Source organism: Lynx rufus, unplaced genomic scaffold (assembly GCF_022079265.1).
Source record: "Lynx rufus isolate CCGP_SWC_20201006 ecotype Redwood Valley unplaced genomic scaffold, mLynRuf1.p SCAF_10, whole genome shotgun sequence".
NCBI classification, from domain to species: domain Eukaryota; kingdom Metazoa; phylum Chordata; class Mammalia; order Carnivora; family Felidae; genus Lynx; species Lynx rufus.
The window spans coordinates 69,882,665-69,909,037 of record NW_025814824.1 but is presented as its reverse complement, the minus strand read 5'-3'; the positions used below and the strand labels follow the sequence as shown (position 1 = coordinate 69,909,037).

At 41.5% G+C, this 26,373-nt stretch overlaps 2 protein-coding genes across 3 annotated transcripts in view; both read left to right on the top strand.

Annotated features, from left to right (window-relative positions):
• The window catches only part of TMEM245 (transmembrane protein 245), a 98,332-nt gene extending 87,965 nt beyond the window's left edge, over nt 1–10,367 (top strand). The window contains exon 17 of one of the 2 annotated variants that reach the window (XM_047067450.1): nt 8,581–10,367. In XM_047067450.1, coding sequence (XP_046923406.1) covers nt 8,581–8,626 — 46 coding nt within the window. In that variant the 3' untranslated portion in view covers nt 8,627–10,367. Of the gene's footprint in view, nt 1–3,258; nt 3,448–8,580 lie in introns of those variants that run through there. The other variant, XM_047067449.1, reaches the window with a different exon arrangement.
• Nucleotides 10,368–14,108: 3,741 nt separating this feature from the next.
• Nucleotides 14,109–26,373, top strand: part of CTNNAL1 (catenin alpha like 1) — a 64,831-nt gene continuing 52,566 nt past the window's right edge. The window contains exons 1-2 of the mRNA XM_047096806.1: nt 14,109–14,245; nt 15,561–16,325. Of these exons, the coding sequence (XP_046952762.1) occupies nt 14,109–14,245; nt 15,561–16,325 (902 nt within the window). The remainder of the gene's footprint in view (nt 14,246–15,560; nt 16,326–26,373) is intronic.

Genomic DNA, 26,373 nt, shown 5'->3' with positions numbered 1-26,373 from the left:
GCTATGTGCTGGCTGTTTGCATCTCCTCGCTCAGGGTATTAGCTGCAATGAGTATGCTACAAGCTTTATCTTCCTGGTAAAGTCTCTGCTGGAGCCTCCTCATCTGCTCCAGTGGATGCCGGCTGCCCTTTCGCCTACTCTTCAGCTATCAGCTGTCATTCCCTCAGTTCTCCCCTGCGTTGGAATGCTTACTTCCTGTATAATTTCCCATATCATTTTCTTTCCTGATTTATTTCCTTTTTGTTGGAGCACAGCCTCCTATAGATTTTTGGGAAAGAATGCCTAGGAAATGAGTTTTGGTGATGATATAGGACTGGAAAGTTTTCTCTTGAGGCCGTACTTAATAGCTTGCCTCGGTTTAGAATTTTATGTTTGAAAATTTTTACTTTTTGACTTTCTGTTTATTTCTTCATTGTGTTCTGGCTTCCATGGTTGTTAAAAGTCTGAAGCCATTCTGATTCCTGGTTCTTTGTAATTTATTTGAAAACCAATAGGATGCTCTTATTTTATTTTACTTTTTTTTGTTGGTGTTCTGATTGGTGCTGGATGAGACCTTTAAAATTGGAAACTTATGTTCTGTAGTCCTAAAGTTTTTCTTGAATTATTTCATCTGTGATTTCCTTCTCGCCCTTTCAGAAACTTATTTTGATGTTGAGTCTTACTCACTGGTCATCTCATTTTCTTATCTCTGCTCTTTTTCCATTTCTGATTCTTTGCTTCCATTTTCTGGGTGATTTCTTCAACTTTATCTTCCAATCCCTCCATAGAGATTTCCATTCTTATCACATTTTTTTTTTTCAGTCTGGTTTATTGAGGTGTTATTTACATAGGTAAAATCTACCTTTTTAGGATTCAGGTATTTATTAGTGTGTGTGTGTGTGTGTGTGTGTGTGTGTGTGTGTGTGTGTGAGATGCATAATAAATTACAACTAAGTTAGTGGCTTAAAACAACATACATTTATTATATTAAAGTTTTCATGGGTCGGGAGTCCGGGCACAAGGTGGCCGAAGTGTCTGCTTAGGCTCTGACAGGGCTGCAGTCCAGGTGTCAGTGGAGCTGGGGTTTCATCCGTGGGCTGGGTTTCAAGCTTGCTTCTTGTTGGCAGAGTTCATTTTCTTGCGGGTGTAGAACTGAGACTTGCAGCTATCCATAGGCAGTTTCCTAACATGGCTGTTTGCGTCTTCGAGGCCAGCAGAAGAGCATTTTCCTGGCTTCTCTTTCTGACCACTAAGACTCCTTTTTACTTTTTTTTAATTTTTTTTTTCAATGTTTGTTTATTTTTGAGACATAGAGAGACAGAGCATGAACAGGGGAGGGGCAGAGAGAGAGGGAGACACAGAATCTGAAACGGGCTCCAGGATCTGAGCTGTCAGCACAGAGCCCGACGCGGGGCTGGAACTCACAGACCGTGAGATCACGACCTGAGCCGAAGTCGGACGCTTAACTGACTGAGCCACCCAGGTGCCCCTAAGACTCCTTTTTAAAGAGCTTGCCTGAATAGGTGTGGCCCACCCAGTATGCTCTGCTTTTGATTAATTTTTTTAATCCTTTTTTTTTTTTTAAGTTTATTTACTTATTTTTGAGAGACAAAGAGAGCACAAGCAGGGGAGGGACAGAGAGAAGGAGAGACAGAATCCCAAGCATTTTCTGCCAGTGATAGGGGCAATTGGTTGGCCAGGTGGAGGTAGGTGAGGATATTGGAGCAGTGGAGTCGTGCTGCTTTTTAAACAGACTTTAAGACAGTTCTGCTGTATTTAGCCCCACCTAACACCACTTCCGGAAGTTTACTTGGTATCACCAGTTCCTGAGCCTCATGAGAGATTTTATGGAATAAATCAAATAGTTTCCTGGCTTTTTCCACTACTGGTCTAGGATCAGCTTTTTAGGGTATGCTGGGTCAGAGCAGTTGTCCCATCTGCTTTCCATCTTCTAAAAGTTTATTGCTCTTGGGGCACCTGGATGGCTCAGTCAAAGCTTCCCGACTCTTGCTTTTCAGCTCAGGTTATGATCTTCGGTTTATGGAATTGAATCCCTCATCGGGCTCTGTGCTGACAGCATGGAACCTGCTTGGGATTCTCTTTCTCTCTCTCTCTCCCTCTCAAAATAAATAAACAAACATTAAAAATAAATAAATATGCTTTAAAGGTTTATTGCTCTTACCTCTTATATTCTCTTAAAAATTTTTTTTCCAGATAAATTTATGCCTTAAAAAAATTACCTTTACTGGCATTTTAATAGGGTTTTGAGAGGGCCTGAAGGAAACATGAGTTCCAAACCTCACCCTTCAGTGGGAAGTCTAAAGGAGACCTTAAACAGTAATAAACATCACCTCTGCTGACACTTGCTGGGATGAAGTTCTGTGGTAAAACTTTACGTGTGTGATTTTATTTAATCTGTCCAGTGTTCACATATGAGGTTAGGAGCTGTAGGTTTCCATGTTTTATAGATGAGGGAATCAAGGCTTAGAGAGGTTAGCTTGCCCCTAGTCACATAGCTAAAAAGCAGGTGAACTGGTGCCTTTGAACCAATGATCTTTCTCTTCCTTCTTGAGCCATCCTCCACCCTTCCACCAGAACAAATGTTCCCGTTTCCTACCTCGGGGAATGCTATACTCCACTTCCATATGTCAGTTTGTGGTCATTCTTCCTGCTCCCCGTCTCCTCAGTCACCACCCTTACCAAGTCCTGTCTGCTTTCCCTCAGATCTCTTCTTCCTCTGTGTCTGAGGCCCTGAGAGAACGCCCATATGGCAGCAGCTCAGACAGCTCGAGGAAACATGTCAGGATCAGATCATGTAGGGTCTTGCAGGCCACGTCAAGGACTTTGATCTTCCTCCTAAAGCCAACGGGAGGCCATTTTTGTGGCCATGCCCCTGGTCTGAGCTGGGCGCAGCTGCTGCGTTTCTCACCGGGACTGTGTGGTCATTGTGGTCTCTAACCAATCTCCCAGCCTCCTCTCTCATGGTTCTCTAGTTCCTTCACACTGCAGCTCACTTGTTCTCTTCCAAACGCAAGCATATCTGATCACAATACTCACTTACCAAAAATGGCCTCCCGTTGGTTTTAGGAGGAAGATCAAAGTCCTTGACGTGGCTTGCAAGAACCTGCATGACCTGATCCTGACATGTTTGTTCTTGCTGTCTGAGCTGCTGCCACACTGGCGTTCTCTCAGGGCCTCAGACACAGCAGGCTTGCTGTGGTGCGATAGCAGAGGCTGGATGGTGACATTTCATTAGGCAGACATACCTTCTGTTTGCAGAGGCAGGCACTGGCAGCTGACGGTACCCATCTGCAAGACTGCTTCTGTGTACTCCCACCTGTCTTCAGACGGATCGACAACTATCCACCTAAGGAAGAACGAAGGGGGTAGGGCCCCCTTTCTTTGCTATTCAGTGTTGATAGTGGTGTTTGCAGTATGATGGGGGTGGATGTCATGGACACTGCACAGTGTAAGGCTCCCAACTATTTTGGCCTTGATTCAGTAATTCGAGCACATCACCTCCTCTGTTCTCTGTCGACACTGGGGCTGTCTGGGAGGTGTGGGGGAGGGCAAAAACTCTCCTGCAGTCATGTGTCTTACAGTACTTCCTTGACTTTTAGACAGGATATTCAGATTTGCTTTGATATACTTATTTTACTCCTACCAAAAACTGAGCAGCAAAACCTGCAAGAAGGAAGTAGGAACATATCCCAGGGACTCCTCCGGGAATGCTGTTCTCTGTATTAAGGTTTTCCTTCCCTCTGTCACATCATGACAGTACGGAGTGCGACGCTGGAATGTGGTCCTTTAGGAACTCAACTTAATCTTTCACTAGCAGGAGTTATTAGTAGCCCATTGCTGTTTTTAGAAGCATTCTTTTAATCAGAGTGTGAGTATCTTTCATAGTTTAATTTCTGAAGTTAAATCAAAAATGAGTGTCATGTTGTAAAAGAAATCATTTAGTAATTAAACTAAGGTTTAATGCGTCCAACTTTATAGAGCAAGAAGTTTTTTTTTTCCTTGTCTTTGCAAAATGAGCTACGAAGGTGTTCTCCAAAAAGTGTCACCACTGCCACAGACCTTTATGTTAATGTTCAGAATATCAGCTGGAGTGCCCCTCACTCCCTGTCATGCTAGTTTGGGCTAACGAGGAAAGAAAGAGAATTGAAGGAGGGAAGGGACGTACTTGGCTCATGCTCTGTTCACTGGTGCCTCTCCTTTGCTTCTGTCACTTGAAAACATCCTGAATCCTCTCATTCCTCTGTATTTCCAGTGGTATAACCCAGTGCTGGCGTTACTCAGTAGCCTCTCCACTGGTCCCTGCACTCTGCTCTGTAGTGCAGCCTCTCTGGTTTTCCTTTCTTCTTCTTTTTTTTTAATAATGTTTTTTTTTATTTTTGAGAGAGAGAGAGAGAGAGTGCAAGCAGGGGAGGGGCAGAGAGACAGGGAGACACAGAATCCGAAGCAGGCTCCAGGCTCCAAGCTGTCAGCACAGAGCCCGACGGAAGGCTCGAACTCATGAGCTGCGAGATCATGACCTGGCTGAAGTCGGAGGCTTAGCCTCCTGAGCCACCCAGGTGCCCCGCCTCTCTGGTTTTTCTGAGGCATACATGTTATGTATGTCTACTGATAAAATTCCCACAGTAGCTTCCATGGCCTTCAAGATAGAGTGGGGACTTTAGGTTGGCCCATTAGACTTCCTTCCTGCCTTCTGTCTATATCTGTAGACTCTTCTCCCTCTCCGCTGCCATACTGAACTTGTTTTAGTTGTCTGAAGTCATTGTCATCTCTGCACATGTTTTCCCTCTTTGTAAAGAATACCACACCCTTTCCAGCCAAGCCCGGTACCATGGCCTGTCCTCAGAGTACTCTTCTTCGGAGAAGCATTGCCAGAACTCTCTGGGCTAGGTAAGATGTCCCTGCTTCATGGTCTCCCTGCCCCACAGCATCTTGTACTTATCCTGTTGGAACTTAACACACATTATATTTGTGTAGGTTTAATTAATTGTCTTTCCTAGTCGCCAGGAAGCTTTCTCAAAGTAGGCACTATGTCTCATCTGTTTGCCACTCTTTTACCATTCTTAGCATGACGTCCGGCACATAGAAAATGCCCAGTGAACATTTGATGAATTCATAGGTTAGTGAAACCAAGAACATATCAGAGAAAAAGATTTTTGCAATATCACCTTGAGGCTGACAAAAGAGGATGGAACACAGTGAACCCCAGCCTTAGAGCTGTGTTCCAAATTAGTTGGAAAGGAAGGGATGTGCATAATAGTGATGACATGTGCTCTGTCACACGATTGTGTACCTGTGTGCTAAGTGAGGGTTTAGGAAATAGACACTCAGCTATGCCAGGCCAACTAAGTCAGTTAAAGCTTTTTATTTTTAAATGTCCAAAATTTATTCTGTATTTCTAGGAAGAAAGGAGTCAACAGCTCTTGAGATGTTAAATCAGAACAAGTTTAAACATTTACATAAAGGAATTTTTAAAAATCTCACTGAAACTTTGAGGGAGGAAGATTCAGAAACATTTTCAAGGAGCAAGGGATTGTAAATGAGAAATCACACCACACAGTCTCCATTGCCATTAAAGGAACTGTAAAATGTTAATAGCAGTCTCTGTCCTTCCAGGCACATGTCCTATTCTGCATTTCTTGCTCTTATATGAGAAATCTTAACCACTGTAGTTTTTTTTTTTTTTTTAAGTTTATTTATTTTGAGAGAAAGATTGCACAAGCAGGGGAGGGGCAGAGAGGGAGGGAGAGAGAGTATCCCAAGCAGGCTCTGTACTGTCAGCGCAGAGCCTGACTCAGGGCTCTGTCTCACGAACCTTGAGATCATGATCTGAGTAAAAAATCCAGAGTCAGACACTTAACTGACTGAGCCACCCAGGCGCCCCCACCACTGTAGTTCTTAGCATAATGATCCCTATGGTTTGGAAAAGAATATTGTATTTAGATGATTGAGTAGGACATTTACCACTTCTAGAAATACTGTCAATGCAGTATTCTCCCTTTGTTTCTTCCTACTCTAGGAAGTTCAAGTTTAATGAGCCCTGCTGATTAGTTAGCTCAACGCCTCTCAATGAGGACTGAAATAAATCATTTCTGTGTTGCTAGATTAGAGAGTTTGTTTTCCGAGATATACAGGTTTGTTGAACATCAGTGTTAGTTCTGTAGTTCTGTAGTTAGTTCTACCCCCTACCCTCACGCACACACTCCCCTACCATCACCACTCTAAACATCTAGAGAAGATAGAATGTTGAGTTAGAAAACTGTAAATAACTTTTCTCAGCTTGCTTCACTTTGTTTTCTTTTTTCTGGGTCCTTTTGGAGGCCTTCTTGGCCTGAGGGCTGAACTGAATAGTAGGTATAAATTTCAAGGTTACAGCTAAGCTTACTTGTCAACAGAAAGCAGTCACCAGGCCAACCACACTCTTAATCTTATTTCATGCATCTTTGCCCTGAGGCAGAAATTTCCATTCACAATTTAGAGGAGTTGAACAGAGATTCAAATTTGCAGGTATCTTAGAAATGTGAAAAGATGTCACAGGATGAATTTAGAAACCTGTTTGTTGCATATTGGGAAATGCCTTTTAATATTGGCCAGTTTTGGGTTATTGGTTTTAAAGATTTTCCAGGGGTCCCTAAATTGAGTACTATTTATGAAATTCATGTCATCTGAGACAGCTTGTAGACAACTGTACGCAAATGTAAGAACACAAATTTAGGTGAGATTGTGAAAAATAGATACATAGTCAGCTAGGGGCAGTGGTTGGGGGGGGTGGGGGGGGCATGAGTTTTGCTCCCATCAGGAGATACTTGACAATGTATAGAGACATTTTGATTGTCACAAGTTCAGATAGAGGCAGCAATGCTGCTAAACATCCGAATAGTGCACAGAAATGTTGATGGTGCTGCTGTTGAGAAACCCCAATTTGATGTGCGGAGAGATAGTAACACATATAAAATCTGTGTGTATATAAATCTTTGTTTTGGGGGATTTCATTCAGAGTGTAAAAAATATTTAAGGAAACAAAATTCATTCCAATTCTTTGACCTGCCAGCATATATTTAACATTGTGAGTTTGGCCACGACACATGCAAACCCTTTCAAAGCCATAGCCTGGAAGCTTGTCCACTCCTCAGAGCTGTTCCTTTGGAAGCGGAGCTGTGCTAGTTAGGGGTGTGTGTTGGAGGGATGAGGGGTTAGGGCGCCCACCGGTGAGGCAGCCTGGAGATAACAGAGCATCCTTGAATGTAATCTCTCTTCTCTAAGATTCTACCTGTGCCCTCTTGATTCTGAAGTACTTCGTAGCTCGTGCTAGAGTGTTAGTCTTTACCTCTGCTCCACCCCGCTGGCCCTCCTCATTGTGTGAAAAGAACATTGAGAAAACAAAGGAATAAGGTAAAAGGGGTAAGAGAGGTGGCATGAATGTGGAACTGAAGCCGAAGTTCAGATTATTTGCTTTATGTATCTGCACCCAATGACAACTTCTTGTCATCTTTTGTTTCTACAACTGAATTGGTCTCTGAATTTTTTGGAATACTTTCCTTACAGTCTCCTTTGGGTCTATTTGTAATGAGAACATTGAGTAATCTGTTTACAGTAACCAACACTTGGTTATAGGTATGAAAATAAAATGGGCTTTATTCGACGGATAAATAAACTAAGACGGTTCAACATATTACAGTGATGTGGCTGCAAATTGATATAACTTGGAAACTTGAGAATTGTTCTGAAAAATGTAAACATTTTAACTTAACTATTTTTCTGAGTTCCTAGTTGGTGATTATGTTGTAAAGGAACAACATCACTTCTGCCTGTAAGGGTGATACATTTGTGCGTTGTCTTTTTATCATTTAAGATAGATTTGACTGTATATAAGCAGAAAAACAAAAAGCGAGAAACCCCACCATCAACAGAACTCAAAATAACAGTAACTTAGAACTGTGAGCTAGAGGTTTATTTCTTAGGCAAAAGAAGCCAGATGTAGGCAGTCTGGGGCTCGTATGACTGTCCCACAAACATTTAGTCTTGAATCCTGTTCTGCCAGCCTTGGCATGAGGTCTTTTCATATAAGATGGGTTCTTGAGCACATCATTGATAAACTCTGACCTGGCTACTGCAGATACAGACCTGACTGGGTGACATCCTCCTAGCCTGGGCATGTAAATGATGTAGCAGAGGTGAGCTAGCTACAGCAGTCCTGAGGTCGGCACCTTGGATATGTAGCAGACCACATCCAGCCAGACCAGATATTAGGAGTCTGGGGAAATCATCTTGGAAGGGAGACCATGGACCCAGCAACAAACTAGAGTTCTTGTTACCAAAAACAGATAACTAGCAGACTTTGAAGTAATACTCAGTGAAAGTCTTAGCAAAAAATAGTGACTATCTGACCTCATCAGGGCTCTCCGGTTATAAAAATAAGATATTGTTCTATGGCAACTAACTACTGGTTGGATACTGTTTTGGTTTTGTTTTGTTTTGTTTTGTTTTGTTTTTTCATGTATCTCTTTGGTTTTATCCCCCACCCCCCCACCCCCATCCCTTTTCCAAAAGCAGAACTAATCGTTCTCCTCTTTTCTCCTTCAGGACTTTTCATGATATTTCTGAGGATCTGAAATCTTCAGTAGACTGACATGGTTTCCCCCGCAGTGATTTCTGTAGGAGGCTCCGTCTTGATAGTGAGTTCAGCTCAGCTGTGGCCTTCTGTCCTTTCATCCGTGCCTAGCAAGCAGAGCCCGGAAGAGAAGCAGAACCCTCCTGGCCTTCCCTACAGAATGCCTGGACAAGAGAGAGCTCGCTGTGGGGTGCTTTCCATTTTAAAGCACGGCTTTAGAGCTCAGAATTGTGGTTTGCTCACTTAATTGTTGCTAGGATGGCTTGAAGAGTTTCGATTTATACACTGGTACCATGGCTTGAAGTTTCCCACTTTGGTTATCTATATTATTATAATATGTATTTATAAAGTTATTTCAAGAGCCCTAAACTACCTGCTGTTAAAAGTAGTTACAGTGTAATTTTCTCCTGCTTTAAGGAATCTGTTCTTAAACTTTTCTATGGTTGTCACTTTTTAATGAAGAGGGTTTTCACTTTTGAATTTGCAGTTTCTTGAGCAGGAAAAAGGAGTCGTCTTCCCTTCTTCCACCGTGTATGGTCCCCTTTGTAAGAAAGAACAAATCTTCAGTGTAAGACGGGGTGGCTTATTTGAATGTCAGTTAGTTGTGTGTTACAGCCATAGGAGACACAGAAAGACTGTCTCTGCCCCCCCCCCTTCTCTTCCTTCCATCTGCCATTACACTATGACCAACTTTCTAAAACTTGGTTGACCACTTTGAAGTAAAATACTGATTAAGCTGCTATTAATGGTAACAGTATGACAGAATTCACGTTGTGGTTCAGTTTTTCTTTCCAGATACTTTAAGTGAAAAATCTCAGGAGTAGCAGTTCTCTGAGTTGTTGAATGTATCCCTGTTTGCTTATTTGAAATTCTGCCAATTAGTTACTTATTAGCAGTAGAATGTTACATTTATGTAGTATTTTTCCATCACTTAGCACAGTGCCTTGCACATAAGACTCTAGATGAAGGCTTGTTGAATTATGACTTTTTTAAGTATCTCAGATATCACAATAACCAGCATAGCGCTTTACATCTTACAAGTCGTTTTGCGCATATTTTTTCACAGCCACTCCCCATCAGCTTTCATGTAGCTTTATATTATTTTAGAACTGTTTCATACAGATGGGGAAACTAAGGTTCAGAAAAATTTAGTAAGATTTTTACCTCAAATCTTTCTGACTTAATAGTCTGCGGACCGTGCTGTACTGTAACATTTCTTCCAGTATCTTCCACAGTTTTCCTAGTGTTTGTCCTACAGTTAATGACAAGGCTGGGACTGGAACCTAGCTCTTAGCTCTGTGCCCTTTCCACTGTATAATGCAATCATTAGGCTCTTTATCTGTCCCCAAGGGAATATGGAGGAGAAAGGGTTCCTAAGTATCAAAGACCTCCCTTTGGAAAACGAAGGTAGAAGTCTTTTTTTTTTTTTTCTAAAACATTGTCTCCCTAAAGCATAGTTAATAATAATTAGCTTAAATTTATTCTGATATTACTTAAGAAATTAGGTCCATCTAGGAAAGAGGCTACTGTGAGGGCTTGACTTTATACAGTAGACTACATGCAGGTCTCTTATTTTTGCTGTCACAATCTGATGTTACACCGAGTGTTCCTTTGGCCACTAACTGACTTCTGCTTTTCTTCAGTCATTTGTTCAGGAAAACTTGTCAAGAGTTTGCCAGCTCTGGTTCCCATGCCAAGTACTGTACAGGGTGCCACAGGCAATCATAAGAAGCCCTTCTCTCACCTTGAATCTTGGCCACAAGATTTAGTAATGCAGGATGTGCATTACTAAAATTAAAATTTTTGCATTAAAAGGCTTAAAGAAATCATATTTGTTTTTGTTAATTGTATGCTGGTTAAGTTTATAGCTATAGTTGGCACATAGTCAAGAGAGAAGTATTATATACACAGTGAGTTTCGTCTGCATATACAAATTATGTTCCTCTAAAGTGTTTTTAGCTGTATGAAGTGTTACTGAAAAAACTAACCTCGAGCTAATGTATGGCTGTTGCTGGTCATAATTACTGGTATAAATACCAGGATCATAGAAGGGAACTTAGAGCCCTAAGACAAGATTTTAGAGCTGCCAAAATTGACAATGACATCATACCACCTGAAATATCAGGAGCAGAGGTACCCCCAGAGTGCTACACAGTCCTCATCAGGAGACTGGAACTGCCCCAGTGCTCCAGCGACCGCGTAATGACTCAGAAAGTCAGCCAGCTCTGGGACATCTTCCTGGAACCCCCAAACAGAGAAACACATCTCTTTGGATATAGTGAAGAGGGTTTACAGAAGTTTCATAGGACACAGATCACGTAGTATGAAAAGGGGCGAGTCTCGAGTTCTGGTCTCAGAAATGACGTGTCCCCGATTCTCAGGGTTTGTCCCAGAAAAAGTCTCCCTAGGAGCAGACAGTGCATTGATGAAGTGGCTTCTGTAAAAACGGATCCAGAAATCTTACCACAATGTCTTACATTTATTTTATAGCTTCATTAAAGATTAGTTTTAAGTTCATATTCACTAGTTCAGTTGTAAACTAAATGGGGGGGATGGGAGAAAATGAAAGTCTCCACACAGATGTGCTCCTCTCTTTTCTGAGAAAGAATAAGGTATAGGGTTTTTAGCATAAACTCCATGCCCTATAAATTCTTCTTCGGTTCCAAAATTCCTGTCACATTCTCTGTTCCTGGAAGTGATCTCTTGTCAGACTGCCTGAGATACAAGTCTTATTTATGTTTAAATTTGTGAGGATTCCTAACACTCTCTTCCATTAGAGGTAGTTAGCTGGCAGAATTTTCCTGTGACTTGTGACACTGGTGTAGATGGACTCTTGACAAGGTCAAGAAGTGTAATGGAGGCTTGCTGTATTTAAACTCAGAACCTTTGGAAATAGCAGCTGCATATTCCAGTTAAAGGGTGGCTAAAGGGCTTGCAGCTGAGGTCCTCTGGCTAATGTTGGTCTTAAATACCCATTGTGACCCTAATCCTACCCCTAGTTCCCACATTGGTTGCATTTAGTGCTTCAGGATGTGTCACTACTGGGCAAGAGATACTCAGAGATTCAGGCCATGAAGGGTTTGATTAGAGCAAAGGAATTTTAGTGAGCTATCCAGGGCTCTCAACCTCAGGGTTTATAGGAAAAACCCCTTCATAACTTCCCATCCTCTGGTCCTGACTGGCAGTTTCCTCTCTGGGTCTTTCGAGACCCTTACAAGAGTATTATAGTAGGCATTTCACATTGGAAATAGCCTATGGCAGTATATTCCAAGTGTTAGTTCCAGCTAAGAGCAAGTACTTTTTTTTTTTTTTTTTAACATTTATTTATTTTTGAGACACAGAGAGAGAGAGAGAGAGAGCATGAACAGGGGAGGGTCAGAGAAAGAGGGAGACACAGAATCTGAAACAGGCTCCAGGCTCTGAGCTGTCAGCACAGAGCTCGACGCGGGGCTCGAACCCATGGACTGCGAGATCATGACCTGAGCCGAAGTCGGACGCTTAACCGACTGAGCCACCCAGGCGCCCCCAAGTACTTGATTTTTTATTAATTTTTTGTCCTTACACAATTGCCATCAAAATATATTCATTAATTGAGGACCTGCAAAAATATGCACATGCTAACTGAAACCACTGAGCAGTTATTTTTTGACAGTTTAAAAATAATCAAAAGAATTGTAAATCAAGATGTTCTCTCTACTAGAGTCATAAAAATTCTGTGCCAGAACGGGCCTTCTATAATTAGGTGATCCTGTCATTTTTCTAGGGGAGAAAAATCCATAGGCTTTTCTAGCACAGAGCTAGTAACAATTCTGAGTAGAATGCGGTTCCTTTGTCTCTCTTTTTTTTAATGTTTATTTACTTTTGAGAGAGTGAGTGGGGAGGGGCAGAGAGAGAGGGAGACAGAATTCCACGCAGGCTGTGCACAGACAGCAGAGAGCCCGATGCAGGGCTCGAACCCACAAACCGTGAGATCATGACCTAAGCTGAAGTCAGACCCTTAACCTACTGAGTCACCCAGGTGCCCCCAGTGTTTTGTTTTGTTTTGTTTTTCTCTTAGCCCATTGTTCTACTTCTCTTCCCTTTCCCTTTTGGTTGAGCAGCTTTTGGAAAAATGTGTTCCTTATGGCAGTAGTTCCAAGGGATGTTATTAGATGTTATAAGAAGTGTATATGAAGGGAAGGGACTCTATGGTCAATTAAAATTGAGGAATTCTGAGTTTGTTTCCTTTCGGTGGGACTTCCTAGAGTTTTTAAACCTGTTAAATATTGTGAATTTATGAGGGGACAAAGACGGTTTACTAGACTTACTTGACCTTAAACTGCTCCCCTGCCCTCCCCCTCTTAGCAGAGCTTCCCCAAGGACTTCTTGTCCTTTGGGAAACATGGCTTTTGAGGAAGTTTACAGCTCTTTTAGGAGACATCCTTAATGGAAACCCTGAATGGTAAATCTATTACCATGGTTCCATGTAAACTGTAATAAATCTCAGAGTTTAATGAGATACCAGAAAGAAAACATATTTGCTGTTCAGAGCTATACATAAAGTATAGAGATTCTTTTCCACCTATTATGGTGTGTAAAATCAGTATTTGTGTTTAGTTTTGCAAGTTTTTCAAAAATCTATTAATGTGCAAATATAGTGGTGGTATATTGATATTACATTTTAATAATGCTTTTGTATGTCACTTTATAGTTTTCAGACTGCTCTCATAACAACCCTGTGAGATAGGCAGGTGTTAAGTATTATTGAATGAGGCATTGGAGGCTCAGAAAGTTTTTTTTTGTGATTTTTCCCTTAAGTTTATACCACAAAATTATGGAGCCAGAATTCACTTGCAGAACTTCTGACTCCAAGTCCAGAGTTCTTTCCTCCACACCTGGTTTCTTATTTTAATTCTTGCTTTATATCTTAAAATGAAAGGTGTGGAAGTGAATCTTCAAATAACATGTTGGCTTATTATCAAATCCTATTTCTTTTCTTTTTCTTTTTTTTTTTTTGCAGTGGCCCAGAAAGTGTAACTCTTATTATAGCTATCCCAAAGAAAATCCTTTTTCTGTCCTTTGTAGTGCCCCTTGTTTGGGTGACTGGAGGATATTTCAGATACCATTTGATTTTAAAACCAAGACTGGGTGTATAGTTGTAATTGCCTATATAACTTTTGGAAAGGTATCATCTCTGCATTCTCAGGCAAAGTAGAGATGGTTTGAAGGCAAAAAGAGTTTGTTCAAATACAATACATATTCTTTATTCTCACACAGAGCCTACTTCTTAGCTTTAACTCGCTTTGACAACCTACTGATGTAACTTCTTTGTACATGTGAAATATTTATATTTTGAAATAAAATTACGAGTGTTAAATGAATCAGGTGGTAAACTTAGTCTCATTTCTGTTGAGAAATTTGATCTTCAGTGAAGTGAAACTTTCACGAATACATCTGTCTCTTACTTAGGCCTTAAATATTTTCCTTTGGTACCAATGCCTACACTGAATTTTTATGTAACATGGGCAACTTACATAAGGGAAGATGTGTCTGGAGAGTGGATGCTGGGCACCTTAAAGAGGTGAAAAGGTCCAACGCTGAGGCTGGAGCCCTCAGTGCACTCGTGAAGGTGGCCTTGGTAGACAAGGAAGTGGTAAGGTAAGTGGCTGGGGAGTAAGAATCCGAGGAAAAGCTGGTCAAAGGAACTGCACATTTTGCATGAAGAAAACAAGCCCATGTTAATGGCTATCTTCAATAGCAAAGAGAAACGTGCAGCACTGGCAGATGGAGCTGAACCCCCACATGGGAAGCACATTTCAACAAGTGCTTGGGAAAGAGCCTCTGACACTTGGAGCTGGTGGTATTCTGCTCATCAATCTGACATCGATGGAGAAATGATCCTGGCAAAAGTGAAAGGGTGGACTCACCAGCCTTGGATTATTTTCTGCTCTGCTAGTTGCTTATTGGCAGATAGACTAGTTCACAAATATTTCTCCATGGTTCTCAGTCTATTGCTTGAGCCTAGGACCCCTTCACTGGGTGTGTTTCTGACAGCTGCCTTTTTGGCTTTGCTTCTGGAACTCCTGAGGAAAGGGGTGTTCAGCCCTCCCTCCCATCTGATCATGCGGGGGCTCCCTGATAGCTTTACGTTTAAGTGAGTTTAACCAGAAATATACACTAATGGTCTTTATTTTTTTTTTTAAGAGAGAGCACCCACAAGTAGGGGAGAAGGGCAGGGGGAAGGGGGAGGGAGGAAGAGAGGGAGAGAGAGTATCTTAAGCAGGGTCCAGGCTCAGCCCAGAGCCCCACATGGGGCTTGATCTCATGATCCTGGGATCACAACCCGAACCAAAATCAAGAGTCAGAGCCTCAACCAACTGAGCTGACCGATCTTTTCAGTCAATAAACAGCTATTAGGAAACTGCTCTGGCGTAGCCCTAGGAAAAGTAATTCTGAAAAGTAGTTTTAAAATGTAAAAGTGTTGAACAGTAGATGAAGCTTCCCATATGCTGTAATTTCCTTTTGAAAAGTAGCCCGAAAGATACCCAAATCACTGTCTCCTTGCCAAGTACCCAGGTACTCCTTAAGACTGCATCATCATATGTTTCATGCTCAATCGAGCCCAAATTATGAGAAAGGGTCAGAAGAGGAGCAGGGGGAAATGGGACCTTCCGGAGAAGCTCCAGAAAGACGCTTTACCGGTAGAATTCCTGTCTCAGGGTAGAAGACCCTTCCTACGCACCTGACTGTGGTTCTGCTCTACCAGTTAGTTCAGCTTCCAGAAGTCATCGTGGGAATCGGAGTTAGAACGAGTCACCTATCAGGAGGACGAAACGCTTTGCTAGGGACGATTGTCCTTGCCTCGGTAAGAGGCCACGTGGCCGTGGGAGGCTGGCAGGTGTCTGGTTTAATCAGCCCTGGCGAGAGAGAGAGACGGGGCGGGGAAGGGGGACAGAGACTGACCCTCTCGCAGGGCGAGAGGGCGAACCCTAGACCCGAGCGCGCGGGGGCGTGGCCTCCGGGGGGCGGGGCCCCCCCGCGGGGGCGGGGCCTCGGGGCGGCGCGGGTGCATTACCGCCGCCGCGGGCGTGCTGGCTGGCGGGCGGCGGGCCCGCAGTGGCGCGGCGTCCCGGCTGCGCGACGGGCCGAGCGCTATGGCCGCCTCTTTGGGCCCGGCCGGCGTCGGCGGCGCCGGCCCGTCGGGCTTCGCCTTCGACTCGGGACTCGAGATCAAAACTCGCTCGGTGGAGCAGACGCTGCTCCCGCTGGTCTCTCAGGTAAAGTGGCATCCGGAGCCGCCCCTCGTCTCCCTCCGGCCGCGGCCGCGATGGCGGCGGCCGCTCGCACGGCCCCGGGGCCGGGTCGGGCCCGGCGGGAGGCAGCCGCTGCCCCACATTCCGCACCGGGACTGCGGCGTCGGGTCGGGCGGCCCGTCTGAGGCTTGGGGGCCCGCCTCGGCCGCGGCGGCGGCGTTGGTCCGGACCATCCGAAATCCGGCGGGGAGGCCGCCTGGGCTGAGGGGCGGGGAGCCCCCCGCCGACCCGAGAGCCCTGCAGGCAGGTGCGCCGCCCGGCCAGCCCCACGGGCCCCGCTCGGCTAGCCCTGCCCCTCCCCCCGGGCTCGCGAAGCCCTCCCCCATCCCCGGCTCCCCAGAGGCCCCCCACGTTTGCATCCCCAGTGCACCCCGCGACTGCCGGCCGCTCCGGCTGGGGCATTCCTGCCGGCCTCCAAGTCCGGCGTGCGCTCCCCGAGGCCTTTGTCCCCTTCCCTGCGCGTGTCTGCTCGCTGGGCTCCCGGGCACCCCGGGCCACCCTGCCTGCCCCTGCCCCTTAACCTGCGGGCTCGCTTCAGGCGCCCTTTGTCTGGCCTCGTTGGAGTGAGGTGAAGCACTGTCTGATAGTTGATCCGGATGCACATCTTTTTGCCCCAAATCCCGTCTGGGATGTATGCTTTATTGTATTCGTTGGTCATAACACAAGTCCGGAATCAGCTAATTGACGCGCCGAGTTTTAGAGAACTTTTTGTTCCTGGGAGCCGAGTTCTGCGCAGCCCGAGGGCTAGAATTCCTCACCTAGATCTTGTTGAAATGTGCCAGGCTCCGTGGAGAGGGAAGAATTCTGTGCCTTCAGGAGCGCGTTGGCGATGTGTGACTCACAACTAGATTGTAACGTCTTGATGACTCACGCTGGTATTGCCAAGACTTTAGAAGTACTGGGAATCCTAAAGGTTATCAGACTCTAAATAAAAAAAAAAAAAATTCTTTCTTACAGCATCCTTTGCACCTGGTCACCAGGCTCCTGCTTCAACATGTTCAGTGATGGGGCGCCTGTAGCTGTTCCCTAGAATTTTAAATGCTGTCTCTTCCCCATCCCAGCCCTCCACATATTTAAAAATAGCAGTCACACGTGTCTCTAGATTCCTGTTATGCTGATTAAATAAACAGCTCCGTTTTCTTTACCTGTGCTCACTTTTAGCCTGGCTAACCCAACAGTGAATGAATACAGCTGACACTGCTCCTTCTCTTCCCTTCCTTGTCTGGTAGAGGCCCTGACCACCGGGAAGGAAGGCTATGATGTCTGCACTGCCCTCCTCCCCCAAAGAATGCCACCAGTACAATCACAACCCAAAATGAGAACTACGGGAGTAATTTTAGGAGAGAGCTAAGAGAGCGGTTGGAGTTCAGCTTCATAATATTTGATCCATGTACTTAACAAAACGTGTGTGATGTGTTAGGCCATGTTTTAAGCACTTTGTAAATATTAATTCCTTTCATTCTCATAGCAATCTTATGAAGTACATATGTGTTTATTCTCACTATATGGGAGAGGAAACTGAGGAACAGTGAGGCTAAGTAACTTCCCCTGGGACTTTGAACTGTAAATGTCAAACTGGCATTTGAACCCAGGCATCCTGGTTCCAGATTCAGCGCTCTTAGCTACACCATATGCTGTGTTCTCTCTAGAGATCAGAAGCAGTGATGAGGTCAGCTAGTGGTAGGTACAGAGAAGAGAGTCCACATTGGAAAAGCAAGGTGGAAAGTAGTTGTGATTTGGAGAAAAGGTAACTTTTCACAGAAACCCTGTTAAAAATGTATCAGTTCTGCAGTTCTGCATTGTGTAATTCTGGAATAAAAGAGGGTGGAGTGGAGGAGGAAATGTGTGAATGTGTGAATCTTGTGAATTGCTGCTGAGAGTTAACTAGAGGTCATTGCCACAGGGGGGAAAAATGCAAGCTTTTTAAATTTTTTTCTTCCCTGTTAAAGATTGATTCAGGGTCATAGCTGAGGTTCTGCAATCCCACATGTGATGTATCCACAGCCATATCTTTAGCACAGTACCCTAAGTGACATTCCTGATGATTGACTGTACTCAATAAGTAAAAGTTGAATTTGCTCAAAGCCAAATGAATAAAGCATGGCCAGAATACTGTTAACAAAGCAGGGGAGTATGGAGTAAAATTTAGAGTGATTTTTTAAGTTTCAGTGAGTATTAGCTGATTAACACTGCAGCTCTCTAGAAATTCAGGTCCAGAGTCTCATTTTCTAAGGCTGCTGCATTATTATCCAATTCATGTTTCACCATTTTATCCCCAAGAATATTTAAGCATTTATTGTATACTTACTAGCTGCTCCTCGAGGGACTTGTAGTCATGTTGGGAGACAGGATCTGTATATATTAGCACATGCTAAGTGTCATATTAGCAACATCAATAGTAAATGTTCCTCAGAGGAGGCATGGATGATTCGTGAACAGTGCCAGAGAGGAGACAAGGTCTTGAGGTGAACAAGACTAGCATCACAAAATTTAGTGAGGTTTTTTTTTTTTTTTTTAATTTTTTTTTCAACGCTTTTATTTATTTTTGGGACAGAGAGAGACAGAGCATGAACGGGGGAGGGGCAGAGAGAGAGGGAGACACAGAATCGGAAACAGGCTCCAGGCTCTGAGCCATCAGTCCAGAGCCTGACGCGGGGCTCGAACTCACGGACCGTGAGATCGTGACCTGGCTGAAGTCGGACACTTAACCGACTGCGCCACCCAGGCGCCCCCAAAATTTAGTGAGTTTTAAGCATATAGTTTCTATTCTGATATCATCCAACCTCTTTGACTCTCCAACTACAAAGTTCTGGCTTACTGGCCTTATTCTAGGAATGCAAGGTTGAGTCAGTATTAGATAAATGTATATAATTTTCTGCATTCACATATTACAAAAGATATATGTTCTTATTAGTAGATACAGAAAGAGCATTCAATTAAATGCAACTTATAATCATGATAAAAAGCACTTAGCAAACTAGTAATAAAAGAAAACTTCCTTATAGAGAGTATCCACAGAAAACCTACAGTTAAAATAATAGCAACAAGTCAAATTTAAAGCAGACATTTCCTTTAAAACTAGAAACAAGAGGAGAGATGTGTGCTATTGCAGCTTTTAGTCAGCACTGTGCTGGAAATCCTAACCAGTGCAATGAGATAAGAAGTGAAAGGTGTAAAGATACAGAAGGAAAAAACAAAGCTCTTGTTTTGATAAAATTATCTACATAGAAAACGCAAGAGTCTACAGATAAATCATAAAAACTAGGAGGCTTCGTAAGTTCACTGAATGTAGTATACTAAAGTCAACTGCATTTCTCTAATAACAAAAAAGTAATTCTAAAAGAAGCCTGTTAGAATAAAAATGAGGTTCCTAGGAGAATACACACACACACACACACACACACACACACACACACATACACACATACATACATACATACGTGGCCAAGCCTTAGGAAAAGATTTAAAAAAAATTTTTTGAAAGCCAAAGTAGATCTAGGTAAATGGAATGAAGTACTGTGTTCATGACTAGATTGACTCAATATTTTCCCCTTTAATTTATAAATTTAACACAATTCCAGTGAAAATTTCAACGGAATTTTTGAACAGAATTTGATAAAAAGTAATTATAACATTAATATAAAAGAACAAAGAGCCAAGAATAGCCAGAAGAGAAACAAAGTGGGAAGATTTCAAGACATTATAAAGCTCTCATAATTAAGACAATAGACCAGTGAAAGGGAATAGAGAACCTAGAAACAGATCCACATATATGTGGAAAATTGAGAAGTCATAGAATTGGCACTGCTGGTCTGTAGGGAAAGGAAAAACTTTTAAAAAATTGGGCTAAGACAATTGGTTATCCAGTAACACATGACTTTGGATCCCTGTCTCACACCATATACAAACATCAATTCCAGATGGATTAAGGACATCAATATGAAAGTGAAAACATGTAACAGTTTTAGGGGAAAAACAACTGGGCAGTATCTTTACCACCTCATGCTGGGAAGTGATTGAGTAAAAATTCTAAGCAAAGGTTGATAAATTTGACTCCTTTAGAACGAAGAACCTCTGTTTATCAAAACTGAAAGGATAAGCCATAAAGTGGAAGAATGTGGCTGCAACACAAATTACCAGTGAATGATTGGTGGTACCCAGAATAAATCAAGGATTGCAATGAATCAGAAACAGAAAGATTACCTAATAAAGATTGGTAAAAAATCTTTACCACAGAAGAGGAAACTGATGGCTGAAAGATGTGTTAAAAGATGTTCAATTTCATCAGAAACCAGTGAAGTACAAATTAAGACCACAATGAGAACAAGTGTTGGTGAGGCATGTGGAGCCAATGGGAATGTCAGTAGTAAACCACTTTGGAAGACAGTTCAATGTCATCTGAAGTTGAAGGTGGATAGTACCTATGGCCCAGCAATTCTCCAAAATCCATACCCTTAGAGAAACTCCTGAGTGTGTGCTAGCCATGGATTGCAATGTTGACAGTTTCTTGTTTGTTTGTTTACTTTTAATGGCCCCAAACTGGAAACTGCCTAAATTCTTTTAACAATAGGATGTTTAAATAAGTTGTGCTATGTTCATACAGTAAGGTACTATGCAGCAGTGAAATGAATGAACCACAGCTATAATTATCAGTAAAAAATACTGAAGGCTCAAAAACAGGCAAAATGAAACCATATATCATTAGGGATATAACATCTGTGCAGTAGTTATAGCAAGGAAAAGATGAGCACAAAATCAGGACAGTGGTTTCTTCTGGGGAGAGGGAGGTGGGGGGTGGGGAAAGGGAGGGGCCCTCAAGGCATGTGGATTGTCACAGGTACTGGTAATGTTGTCTTAAGCTTAATGCTGGTTGCATATATGTCTTCCCATGTCTTTGTACCATACATATATATGTTATATATACTCATTTGTTAGATATTTTCTAAATCAGATAGTTCTTTAAAAAGCCCTGGGCTAGGTCCCAAACACATTTTTTCAGAGCAACTCCCCACCTTCTTTAATAATCACTTTATTCTTCCTGTCAAAACCCCCACTCCCAGTCTTAAAATGTTTTTATCCAAGGAAGGGAACAGGGATATCTGCCACATACTCCACCCTAGTGTGGAATGTTATTCTACCACCCACTAGTCTTTTCCTGTCTGTGATAGATTTACTGCATTCACCATTGGACAGACCCTTCGAATTTCTAAGATAGCTCACCCTGTCTTTCCGTTTCTCTCTGTATTGTCCTGGAGGCTTTTCAGGATCCTTCTCTCAATAATTGAAGATGAATAGAGTACATATGAGGCCCTCTTTCCTGACTTATGTATACGAATATGTGTGTGTATTTTTGGTTTTTTTGTTTTGCAAAGGTAAAACATATAAAGTAAGTTCTACTTCTTTTAAAGTACCTCCCATGATTTGGTGTGTTTTCTTCCATATTGGTTTCTATAGCTGATTAGCGAATTTATTTTTTAATTTAATTTATTTTATTTCAAAGTAGGCTTTGTGCCAATGTGGGGCTTGAACTCACGACCCTGAGATCAAGAGTCACATACTTTACCGAATGAGCCAGCCAGGCACCCCTAATTTTTATATCTAATAATTTTAAGAACTCACTACTGAGTTAAGCCAAAAGATGAACTTCTCTGTACTGGGTTGGTTCCCTTATATTTCAGGCCCAAAGAATTAAGCCATTGTTCTTTTATCTGGGCTGCTACCAATTTTTTTTCTTCCTGGTCTTCACTTGCTTTCTGGCTTCCCCATAAAATAAGTAAGTAAACAAAGTGCCTGGGTGGCTCAGTTGGTTAAGCATCTGACTCTTGGTTTCGGCTCAGGTCATGATCTCACAGTTCGTGAGTTTGAGCCTTGCATTGGGCTCTGTGCTAGCAGCGCAAAACCTGCTTGGAAGTCTCTCTCCCTTTCTCACTGCCCCTTACCCACGCTCTTGCTTGCTCTCAGTCTCTCTCAAAATAAATATAAATAAACTTAAAAAAAAGGAAAAAAAGTAAACTAAGAAAATCCAGTTCAATGAAGAGATTACTGTCAGCTATTATAGAAAATAAGAATGACATCATAAACATGAGGAAATAGAGATTCTAGAAATGTCAGCTGTGTAATACCTAACAATTATGTAGTGCTTACTATATACCAGACACTATTCTAAATACTTTATTTAATTTAGTAATGTATTTCCCACACTGACCTTGTGAAATGTACTATTATTATTCCTGTTTTTACAGACGAGAACATGGACTTGTAGAAAGCTAGATGACTTGCCACGTGGTCACATGATACAGCCAGGTTTCAAACCCAGGCAAAGTAAGCCAGAGTTCGTGCTCTTAACTGCTAGGATATACTTCGTTGGCGATTGGTACTTGTTGACACCCTTTGTTAGAAGGTATCAAGTAAGCACTCGTTCTTTCTTTTATTCCACGCAGAATTCTTCAATATATCAGATCTCTTTCTTCCCCATGGGCTGCCTTTCTGCCCTCTTTTTTCTGGTTCATTCAGGCGTTCTCTCGACTCTGGTATGAGGGCAACTTCAGGTTGTGACTCCCAATTTAAAAATATGCCTCCTGGTTTTGCAGAATAATAGCTGAAATTTTATTTGGCACTGTATTTTACAAGGCACTCTCACCAGCTATCTTTCCTCTGGTCTTTATCATACTCCTGGGTGGACAGAAGCAATATGGATACTAAAAGTTTAGGCAACTTTCTCCTTCTGTGACCTTGGGTGAATTCTTTACTTCTTCTAAGTTCAGATTCTTTATCTATAAAATGAGGATAATAATAGTATTCACCTCATAGAGATGTAAACAATGAATGAATTAATACATATAAAACACATAGGATAGTGCCTTAGTGTTAAATGTTAGCTACTCTTATTTTTCATATGACAAGGAAATTGAACTTTTATCTCAGTTTTGTAAAACTGTGTGTTTAGGTGTGTAGATATATAAAACAAGACTGAGAAAAATTATGGCAAAATGCTCACAGGGTAGTGTGATTATGGGTAATTTTTTTGTTTCTTCAGTCTTTCCTATATTTCTCATTTTTAAAAAACAGTCAACATGTATAACTTTTTTGGGCCTCCTTTTTAAAAAGTTTGAGAATAAGGACATAAATCGACCTTTTAATAAGGAATTTTATAAATTGACTTGGCTTCTGTAAATGTCAGTTTTAAATGCACACCTCTATTTGGATTAAACATTTTCTAGACTGCTTCAAGTAAAAGGAAGGTAGCCACACCTAATTTTGCACTGGGTAGGATGCTGGAAATGAAAGCAACATGTGTGTTTCAGAACTGAACAAGAGTTGGCATTTTAGTCTAATTGCAGGTCTTTTCTTTATAATTGAAAATTTAAAACTTTTGGTAATAAACACAACTTAAACTCCTGTCCACTCCAGAGGCTTGTCCAAGTTAGTTGTTTGGAAGAGCCAATGGTGGTTAAGTCCTCTGTTCTTTAGGTGGTACTAAGAATTCCTTAGTGTTTATCAGGTGTGGAATAGGACCAAAGACTCCTAAAGACCACACACACACACACACACACACACACACACACATAAAACTAATAAATGAATTCAGTAAAGTTGCAGGATAAAAAATCAACATGCAGAAATCAGTTGTATTTCTATACACTGATAACAAAATATTTGAAAATGAAATAAAACAATTCCATTTACAGTAGCATCAAATTTAACCAAGGAGGTGAAAGATCTATAGACCGAAAACTCTAGGACTTTGATGAAAGAAATTGAAGGAGACACATAAATGGAAAGATATCCCATGTTCATGGATCTGAAGAATTAATATTAAAATGTTCATAACACCTAAAACCATCTATAGGTTCAGTGAAATCCCTGTCATAATTCCAATGGCATTTTTTCCCCACAGAAATAGAAAATTCTAAAATTTGTATGGAAGCACAAAAGACCCCAACTAGCTAAAGCAATCTTGGGAAAGAAGGACAAAGCTAGAGGTATCCCACTTCCTGATTTCAAATTATACTACGAAGCTATAGTAAATAAACTATATGATGCTGACATGAAAACAGATTCATTGTCTAATGGAACAGAATCAAGAGACCAGAAATAAACCCATGCATATATGGTAAATTAGTATTTGACAAGGGAGCCAAGAATACAATGGGGAAAGGATAGTTTCTTCAATAAATGTTGTTGGGTTGGGGTGCCTGAATGGCTCAGTAGGTTAAGCACCTGACTTTAGCTCAGGTCATTATCTCATGGTTTGCAAGTTCGAGCCCTGTGTTGGGCTCTGTGCCGACAGCCTAGAGCCTGGAGCCTGCTTTGGATTCTGTGTCTTATCCTCTCTCTGCCCCTCTCCTGCTCAGGCTGTCTCTCTCTCTCTCTCAAAAAATAAACATTAAAATAATATATTTTTAAAAATGTGTTGGGAAACTGGATAATTACATCCAAAAGAATGAAATTAGACCCCTTTCTTAACACCACTCACAAAATTAGCTGGATATGGATCAAAGACTTAAATGTAAGACTTGAAACTGTAAAACCCCTAGAAGAAAAGAGAGAAAAATCTCCTTGACTTTGGTCTTGGCAATGATTTTTGGATATGACACTACGAATACAAGTAACAAGAGCAAAAACTAGCAAGTGAGACTATATCAAACTAAAAATCTTCTGCAGAGCAAAAGAAACAACCTACCGAATGGGATAAAATATTTGTAAGCCATCTATCTGATAAGGGGTTAGTATCTTTTTTTTTTATATTACGTATAATTTATTGTCAAATTGGTTTCCATACAACACCCAGTGCTCATCCCAACAGGTGCCCTCCTCAGTGCCCATGGGGTTAGTATCTTTAATATTAAATAGGGAGCTCATACCACTTCATAGCAAAAAAAAAAAAAAAAAATCTGATTTAAAAATGGGCAGAGGAACTGAACAGTTTTTTAAAGAAGACACACAAATGGCCAACAGATGTATGAAAATACGCTCAACATCACTAATCATCAAGGAAATGCAGATCAAAACCGCAATGAGATATCACCTGACTTAGATTAGCTATTATCAAAAATACAAGAAAACAAAGTGTTGGTGAAGATGTGGAGAAAAGAGAAGCCTTGTGCATTGCTGATGAGAATGTAAGTTGATACAGCCACTTTGGAAAACAGCATGAAGGTTCCACAAAAAAATTTAAATAGAACTCTCATATGACTCAGCAATCCCACTTTTGGGTATATATCCTAAGGAAATGAAATCAGGATCTTGAAGAGAGATCTGCCCTCCCACATTCATTGCAGTATTATTCACAATAGCAGAGATATGGAAACAATCTCAATGTCCTATTCATAAATAGATGGAGAAGATGTATAAATTTACAATGGGATATTATTCAGCCATGAGAAAGAAGGAAATCTGGGCATTTGCTACAACATGGGTGGACCTTGAAGGCATTATGCTAAGTGAAATGAAATACATCAGAGAAGGCAAATACCAAATGATCTCACTTACACGAGGAATCTACAGAAGCCAAACCCACAGAAACAGAGAGTAGAATGATGGTTGTGAGGGCCTGTGTGGTGAGGGAAATGAGGAGATGTTGGCCAAAGGGTGCAAATTTCCAGTTACAAGATGAATAAATTCTGGGGATCTAATGTACAGTATGATGACTATAGTTAACAACTTTGTATTAAATACTTAAAAGTTGTTGAAAGAGTAGACCTTAAATGTTCTTATCACCACCACCACACACAAAAAATATATGTAAGGTAGTAGATGTTTTAACTAACTCTGTTGTGGAAACATTTGCAGTTTATTGTAGAATCATTTGCAATATATATATGGATCTCATCACTTACATGTAAGTTAATCTCAGTAAAACTGGAAGAATAAAATATGCCTTTGAATCAAATTGACTGTGAATCGTGGCTTTACCTCTTAATAGCTGTGAGACCTTAAACAACCATCTTTTAGTGTCAGTTGCCTTATCCGTAAAAAGGGGATAAAGTAGTGCTTACATGCTAAGATTGTGAGGATTAATTTAGATTATTTGTGCCTGCCACGTAGAGATGTTAGTGTTATGCCAATGCGCCCTGTTTGTTCTACTACAAATTAGGGGTCATCTTTGACAACACCAGTCTAATCCATCAAGCAATCCAGTTTACCTGTTTTCTTTCATCTTGACTATTGTCACCTTGTTTCAAGCCAGCATCATCTTTTACCTGGACTATTGCAACAGTTTCCTAACTGGTCTTCCCCCTTCTGATTTTGCCACTTTATCAATCCTCTTTTCCCCGAAGAGAGTGTTCTTTTAAAATAACATACATTTGAAATTGTGTTAGTTACTTACCATTGCAAAATAGACTACCTCAAACTTCATGGTTTAAAACAAACATTTATTATCTTAGATTCTGTGTTTCAGGAATTTGTGAGTGGCTTACCTGCCTGCTTTTATTTATTTTTTTATTATTTTTAGTATGAAATTTATTGTCA